At 43.3% G+C, this 8,820-nt stretch overlaps 1 protein-coding gene across 1 annotated transcript in view; it reads left to right on the top strand.

Moving 5' to 3' along the window:
* Positions 1–8,820, top strand: part of PDE11A (phosphodiesterase 11A) — a gene marked incomplete at its 5' end in the record, with an annotated part of 137,257 nt that overhangs the window by 103,248 nt on the left and 25,189 nt on the right. The window contains one exon of the mRNA XM_039220481.1: positions 914–997. Within this exon, the coding sequence (XP_039076412.1) occupies positions 914–997 (84 nt within the window). The remainder of the gene's footprint in view (positions 1–913; positions 998–8,820) is intronic.

The following is an 8,820-nucleotide window of genomic DNA, read 5'->3' as shown; positions in this document are numbered from 1 at the left end:
GGATGTGGAGAAACGGGCACCCTCCTACACTGTTGGTGGGAATGTAAACTGGTACAGCCCCTCTGGAAAACAGTGTGGATATTCCTCAAAAAATTAACACTAGAACTCCCCTAAGACCCAGCAATAGCACTGCTAGGAACTTACCCAAGGGATACAGAAATGCTGATGCATAGGAGCACATGTACCCCAATGTTCATAGCAGCACTCTCCACAATAGCCAAAACATGGAAAGAGCCTGTGTCCATCAACGGGCGAATGGATCAAGAAGATGTGGTTTATCTACAATGGAAGGAGGATTAGGAGGAACTTAATGGAGGACCATGGGGGAGAAGAAGGGGGGAAATGGTGGGGGAAAGGGGGAGAGGCAAACCATGAGAGACTCTTTAATGCTGGCAAAAACTGAGGACTGATGGGGGGGAGGGGCGATGGGCATGGAGAGGGGCACTTGTGGGGATGAGCACTGGGTGTTATATGGAAACCAACTTGACAAACTATTTGTAAAAAAAAAAAAAAAAAGAATCTTTTCTCATCTATCCCACCTTCTTTCACTATAAAAATAAAAGCCTGCATTATTTTTGTGGCAATAAAACATATCCCCTTCCCCTTGACTTGTACCCAATTCCCAGTGACCTGATGACTTGATTTAGTGGCCGTTACCTATATCTGAAGACAGATTTTGGCCCCAAGGAGTTGCATGCTATAAAGTTCAAATAAATTCGCTTACAAATCTCATAAAAAGAGGTGAAAATACTTTCCTTCTCATCACAGATAAAAGAAAGTACATGTAAAGACTGATTGTGATTTGTGAAGTGTGTTCAGTTGGTAAAAATTGGCTCATTGTGGCAAAGTGTTTGACAGAGCACCTGTAACACACTCCAGAATAATAAAGCAAGCTTCTCCTCCCCCATTCTAGGCTATTTTTGACCGGAACCGGAAAGATGAACTGCCTCGGTTGCAATTGGAGTGGATTGATAGCATATGCATGCCTTTGTATCAGGTACTCAGGGTTCGTTCGGGAAGGGGTTGGGGGTGGTGGTGCTGCATGTCCTGACTGAGCCCGGAAAGAAGAATGTATGTACTTTCAGAAAGAAGAGTGTATGTACTTTCAGAAGGGTTAGTTTTAGGAGACCCTTCCAAGGTATTGCTAAGAATTCTGGCCACGGTCAATCTTTTCTCAGATTTCTGACCATCTCCTAGGAAAAGTCGGTGCGAGGAGGCCAGAGACCTGAATTCTCCTTCTAGGACATAATCTCCATGGGCCTTGATGCCCCCATCTATAAACCAGGATTAAAAATACGTTATTTCAGTATTTCCCAAGCTGTGCCCCACGGGACACAAGTAACCAGCCATCGCCTAACAGATACCTTTTCAAAGAGCTCTCAGGCCCGGCAACTAGGGAACCTGAAGGCTCAGAGAAGTCCTTCAGGAAAGAAACATGTTCAACCTTGGTAGGTTCCAAATTTCTCAAACATTGGACTGTGGAAATCTTTTTCATTTTTGTTTTACAAGTTTCTTTTACTTTTATTAATATCCTACGAGACACAAGAGTTCCGGGAAACAATGACACATGGTCTTCTGTCCTGACCACATGGTCTGGGCCACAGAGTTTTGAAAGAACCTTCCATTGGGAACCTTCCATCTGCCTCTCTCTGAGATGCATGTGACAAATGCTGCTGCCTGGTGGTCGGGACCCTGCTTCTGGCAAGGAGACAAGTGTCATGGGCTTTGAATGTTCACACTCCATTTTTTGAGTACAGATTAGTATCAGCACCAGTTAACACTAAGGGTTTAGTGTACATTGGCTTTTAATTCTACCACTAAGCGTTTGCTTTCATGTGTAAAACCTGGTGAGTTCTTTACCCCCTACCTCGCTCAATCAGACTGAGCTGCTTTTCCAACTTTAAAGTGAGAAGCACACGCAGGGAAAGCAAAACTGAGTTAGTTTCTCACTCTGTGTAACTCCATTAAAAACACAGTATTGGTTTTTAAGGACCTCTCACAGCCATTAAGTTTCAAGCTTATCTACCACTTCGTTTTCAGCACTTTTAGGAGCTGCTGAGCCCTGTCACATTACACACACACACACACACACACACACACACAATCTAGAATACTATCCTGAAGATGGAAACGTTTTAATGACTATAAACACCAAAATTCATATCTTTATTTTATATAAGCCATTAAATACATGATAGCATAAAATCAAAGTTTTAAAATAATCCTAACTACATTATTTTAGCTATAAATGGCATATAATGCTCTATGGTTTCATCATGAAAAATTGGGTAAAAAGATCAGGACCGATGTACATTTTATTATAAGAGGATCCTTAACGTTCTTTTCTTCCTGTCTGCTCTAACCTCCCTTGCTCCTCTGGTATCTCTGCATAAGCTGGGCCCCCAGGTGTAAAGCCCACAGCTGTTGGGTCAGATAGATCTTGCTTTGCTAAATTCACCTTGACGACCCATGTTGAATTATTTGTAATTTATTCTGTTTCCTGTGCCCACTGAGGCAATAAATGGGATGAATTTTTGCAAATGATAAATTCCTTTTACAGTGGGCAAAGCTTAGGAGGATGAAGACTTGTAATTGTAGGGGTGATAAATTTTCAGTATTAGTTTGCAAAGCTTCTTTGGAATGGACCCAAAGTCCACACATCCTTTCTATATGATTGGTTATAATAAATGCTGGGAAGGATTTTCATGGGCTTTTCCATGCTAATTTCATTGTTTTGGGACTAATTCACAATCATTTGGGTTTATTTTATACTTCCTATTAAATTCTTTGAAATCTTCAGGTTAAAAAGGAAACTACTTGAATTGAATCCAAAAATAGCACTTTCCAGAATTTAGGGAGTAAGATTACCACATCACATTATCTATCATTCCTGATTTTCCACATCTGTTTTACTTTACTACCTATCTGTGAGGTTAGATACACCTGCTATTTTTATCCAGAGAAAGTTAACATAGAGAAATTTTAAGTGACATTCCCACCAAGTTAGAGCTGTGTCCCACACTTTCATCGCCTTGGTTTTGGTGCAGTGGTCTTTCTACCATCCATTCCACCTCTACTGGATATTTCTTCCACAATCTTTTCATGAAAGAATCATGGCATTGTAAAGAGCAATGTGGAAGGAGTTGTTTATAAAAGTTCATGTTCAGGGCCGCCTGGGTGGCTCAGTCGGTTAAGCATCTGACTCTTGATTTCAGCTCAGGTCATGATCTCATGATTTTCGTGGGTTCAAGCCCCACATCATTCTCTGCACTAACAACACAGAGCCTGCTTGGGGTTTTCTCTTTCTCCCTCTCTCTGCCCCTCCCCCTTCATGCTGTCTCTGCCTCTCTCAAAATAAATAAGCAAATTAATTAATTAATTATTAATTAAAAAAAATTTTAAAGTTCATGTTCATTTCTGCTGGTGTCTTCTTAGTTAACAAAGCATGAAAATCATATTCATTTTTTAAGCATCGTATTATCACTTATTTTTAAAAATAGCACAGATTTTATTTGGAAATTCTTTGTAGGTCCTTGTAAACAGTATTTCAAAAAGCCCTCAAACTGAAACTTCACTGAGTGATTTTAAGTATCCTTTCTGAGAGTCCCTATTTTATTCCATCTCACACAGTTTGGGGAATGGGGGTTGTCCGTTATTTACCTGTGCAATGTGACGTTCACTGTTGCTCTCCAGAACTGAAATGGAATCAGTCAGTGGGCAGGAATAACCATTAGTGCGAAGACACAAAACCTTGAGGAAATAACTCACCAAGCAAGAGAAGTCACTGGTATAACACTAGTCACCGAGGCAAATGTCTACAGGAACTCAGATTGTTGCCAAAAGGCCAGATTGAGGTTTCGAACATGAAAGTGCGGTAATGAAGAGTCTGAGAAGATAGAAAGCAGATTGGAAAGTATGCAGGTGGCCGGAATCCCAAAAAGTGATTGATCTCAAATGCCATGGTCTGAATTATACAGACTGTAGAAATCCAGACTTACTAGGTCAGTCTGGGCACAGGGGAAAAGGATACAGAATAATACCGATGAGACAAAAAATGTTCCTTTTCATGGCCAGGGCCCTCACCCCAAGATGGAGCGGCTTGGGCGGCTGGAAACCTCGTGTAGAGCCTGAGACAGATAGTGATGGAGAACTGGGATCCATGCAGGGGGGCAGTGTGGAGAGCACCCTCTAGTGAGAGTGAAAGTTCACCGAAGTACTGGGCTGGAGGCCCAGAACATGGAAGCAGATGGAGTTGAGTAGCAGGATGGAGTGAGAGCTGAGCAGTAGATACAAATATGGTTTTAGTACAGCTTTTTGACTTCATTGACTTTGGGTGATGTAGTTTCCCTTCATGGTTTTGAAAAGCTTGTGCTTGTCAAACTTCAAAATACTTGAAGCACACTTTTCTCTTTCACTCCAGTGTGTGGAGTCGTGTCCTTCCTCCAAGCCAAGGGTAGATTATCGCTAGTCTTGGGCACCTGAAGGGCTACTTACTAGTGTGCCTAGGTGGGAACACACACAAACTACATTTTGGATGCCCACTGCATTTAAAACTTGAACTCTTATCTCTGAGCAACTTCAACTTCCAAATGGTGCCTATGTTGAAGGAAAAGCAGGCCAACTCCTCCAGTCCTCCTAAAATCTATTCATTAGGAAGTTACCTAAGTAATCTAGTGATTGATTGGAAGTGACTGCCAGAAAATATATAAAAATATATAAACAAATGGTGTGCAGGGAAGAACACGCAGAGAACGCTCCCAGATCGACAGTATCATAGGGAGATTCGACACTCATCTTTACATGTGAGTACATACGTCTCCAGAACTTGCTTGTCTTTTTAATCTGTTGGCTCCAAACTTTTCTTTAAAGAAAACAAAAGGTGGTCCTAACAGGCAGAAGTCATGATTTATCTGTGACAGCATGTTAATCAGGAAGCATACAGGGAATCAGGAGTGGGCAGGGATCCATCAGAGCGTGTGCCCCAAGAGAAGACTAAAGCCCAGTTAGTTAGCTCTGTCCTAGCAGGGTATCTTGGAGGAACACACTGACATCTGATTCCCGTGCTTTCTGCTGTCTTTGCGCCCTGCTGGGGACCCATTAGCCTGCTGCTCAACATCTTTGGAGGGAGAAAAAAATATAAAGAAAGAAAGAAGAAAAAGAAAAAAAAAAGACACCATCAAACTTTGAAGCCATTGCTATACCAGCCTTAGGGATAAACAGAAAGCCTGATGTGACAGCATCACACTGAGCTTCTCTCTGCAATAGCGAGCTCAGTTTTTGCCCTTTGTTTTCATCCTTGACTTAATCAAACCTCAGCGTACCTAGAATCTCAATGATGCATAGAGGCATTATAAATCTTCTGTTGTTAAGGATTGAGGGATTTAATTGTTATTATGAACCTAATTGCATTTGCAGCCCATCCTATACAGGTTCTTGATTTTGGTGGATTTTTTTTCCACAAATATTTCAAAAGGGCTTGACTTGGACAGGGTCGAGCCGGAATCATTCCCTGTCTAGTTCCACAAGAGTATTGCCTCTTTACTAAAATGCCATGGCATTCCTGCAACAGGCTGGGCCTCTGATGTTTTGATTACGGTAACTTTTGACCTTTTTTCTGCCTTCAGTTTTAATAGTCATTTCAGAAAATACCTTTGCCTGATGCAATTAATATGCTCTCTGAAGGGAGGGAGAAAAGAATCTTTATAACGGAGATTGTAAGGACTGGGAATTAGGATTGGTAAATTGGAAAAGAGGATGGAAAATGCTGGGACAGTTTTTCTGGACACCCTTAAAAGTTCCTTAAACACAACTTTGCTCATGCTTTGTGTCCAATTTTTTAAACAAGAATAAGCAATGAGCTACTAGAGTAGAGTGATTAGTTAGACTATAACATCATCTTCTCTTAAAAACCTACAAAGAAGGGAATGTGGATACAGAGAAGAACAATTGCATCATACACTTTTTAAAAAAGGATACCACCCAAATAGGTTTTCTATCAATGCTTTCTCTACAGTATCTAGCATTCTTATGGATGAGAGGAGGAAATAGTTGGGGCTAATTTCTTACTTGTCTTTACAAGGACTGACATCATGTAGAACTCAGAAAACCTCGAGGAAAGCAAGAGAAATAACTTCCTGTATTCTTTATTATTTATCTATCTGGCTCTACCTTTTCCTGGCGATATGGGGAGAAGAGGGTGCAGGGGCTGGTACTTAAACTTGACAATTAAGGTATCACAGTTTTTTTCTGGTTAGAACAGATCTTTGGGAGGACTGAAATGTGAACAGTTCCCAGTAAGAGCTATGTCTTCTCCCCAGCTGCCATCCAGGCACAGGAGGCAGGGGCTGGAGGGGGGGGCTCCCCTATCCTTGTGAGCACTCAGTGAGTGCTGGGGAGAAGGGCTCAAGCACACTCACTGCCTGTTAGGTCTCACCCGGTCCACTGAGAGGTGGCTGGTCAGGGCTTGGTGTGATGCCATGTTGGCTTCTAGGTGACCATGGGTGTGATATGCACTCCACGCAGGCCCTGACCCCTGGCTCTGGCTGCCGAAGTCTGTGGTCCTGCTAGGAGCCTCTCGTGGCAGGTCCCCAGGAGCTTTCTGGTCGGGTCTAGTCACCTGCTTTTCTCACCTGAGTGCTCAGCTCCTGTGCGCCACCCACGGACTCCCAGCTACTTTCTCCTCGCCCTGTTGTCCACACAACTTCCTTGGTACTTTCTAATAAGCTGCCTGGGTAGTGCCACTTGTTCTAGGAAAATTCTGGCATTTTCCTGCATTAGGCTCTGAGACTCAAGAGACAAAGCCTCTCCTGACCCCCAGGCTTCGTCTCCCAAGGAACAGGGAGCCAAATCACTCACTTCTCATTTTCCCTTTCTCAACACCCTCCCATTCGGTCCCTGTCCATCACTCTTTCTCTTCTCTCTCTTCCCTCCCTCCCCCTTCCCCCATCCCTGGCCCTCACAATGGAAAGTTTTTAAATTTCCTTTTCCTTGTCTAATGGGACAAGGCCTCCCCTGTGCTGTCCGCACTAGAGCTTTGTGGCCAGGCTTGATGATCTGACATGGCCAGATTTGGTTCTTAATAGGTAAAGGAGAATTCTGGAATTTGGAAACCCCCTCTTGCCATACAAATCTGGCATTCAGGGTTATTCTCTCTCAAAGCTGAAAGATGACAGCTTGCTGTTTTCTAACGGGATCCACCATTTGCCTGCAGGGGGGAAGCCTACTGAGTTAATGGGTGGGGAACCATAGGCGCGCCGATCCAAGCAGAACAAATATATATTGGTTTAATATGTTCAAAACATTGTCCTTGTCACACACACTACTCCCAAATCAGAGTGCTGATAGTAAAACCTGTTTACTTCAACATTTTCCACGTACTATTAGTCAAATACGAATGGAAGAGAAATGCAAACATTCAAAAGTGTTCATTTTATGTAGTTTCTAGGCCGCTCCACTATGGCCTGTCCGCCAAACTTTTGGCAAAGTGAACTTTCTTTTTCTTTCTTTCTTTTCTTTCTTTCTTTTTTTTTTTTTTAAGTGAACTTTCTTTTTTAAAAAATCGGATCGGGGCGCCTGGGTGGCTTAGTCGGGTAAGCGTCCGACTTTCGCTTAGGTCATGATCTCGCGGTTCGTGGGTTCGAGCCCCGCGTCGGGCTCTGTGCTGACAGCCAGCTCAGAGCCTGGAGCCTGTTTCAGTCTGTGACTCCCTCTCTCTCTGAACCTCCCCTGCTCACGCTGTCTCTCTCTCTCTCCTAGAAATAAATAAAAATATTAAAAAAAAATCGGACCATGAGGGTGCCTACATGGCTCAGTCGGTGAAGCATCTGGCTCCTGATCTCAGCTCAGATCATGATCTCACAGTTTGTGAGTTTGAACCCCGTGTCAGGCTCTGAGCTAACTGCACAGAGTCTGCTTGGGATTCTCCCCCACTCTCTGCCCCTCCCCTGCTCTCTCTCTCACACACACTCTCTCTCTCAAAATAAATAAATAAATATTGGATCATGGCACCCCCTCCTTAAGACCTCAGGTGCTACCAGCATCTGTAAGATCCCGGCCGGATTTCTCACTTTGGTATTTCAGGGCCACCATCGCCAGGCCCCCTGCCTCTTGGCTTCATCTGCTGTCACCCTGCCCTCTTCTTCACCAGGCACCCTTTGCCCCAAAGCACAGGACTCACAGCCCTTTTGTCCCTCGTCCCTCGTCCCTTACCTTTGCTATTCTTCCCTCCTGCTCCTTTCTGCCTGGAAAACCTAATCCTCCCTCCCCCACCTCGACACTTCTGCGGCGTCTGTCTGTCTCTTCATAACCACACGTAACACTCTGTACTGTGATTGGCCGGCTGGCTGGCTCCCTTCCCCATTACACAAGTTCTTGGGACCGCAGTATTCCTGGTACCCAGCACGGTGCCTAGCACATTCAAACTGTTTGGCAAACCTTTGCGGAACAAATGAATGAGCAAACGGAGTGAATGATGAGCACAGCACCACAGAATCAGTTATAAGCAGTGGAATGTGTGAAGGAAGGCTACAACGTCCTGTTACATTATCATCCATAAGTATATAAAACCTCTCATCTGAATGTGTGCTGTTCTATCCCTGCCCATAACCTGAACTATATGGCCTATGATATCTTTTTAGAAAGTCGTTAGTTCTCATCATGGTTGAATTGGCCCTTAATTCTAATATAAAAAGGCCAGTTTATAGCCATTAATTTTTCAGGGCTTCAACTTTTTCAACTAGGAAATACATGAAATTTTCTCTAACCCTGCTTTGGCAGAAAATCTAGTCCTCTGGTTATTTTATTTTATTTTTTAATGTTTAT

Source organism: Hyaena hyaena, unplaced genomic scaffold (assembly GCF_003009895.1).
Source record: "Hyaena hyaena isolate Hyena2069 unplaced genomic scaffold, ASM300989v1 scaffold_901, whole genome shotgun sequence".
NCBI lineage: Eukaryota > Metazoa > Chordata > Mammalia > Carnivora > Hyaenidae > Hyaena > Hyaena hyaena.
This window is presented reverse-complemented; position numbering and strand designations above follow the sequence as displayed.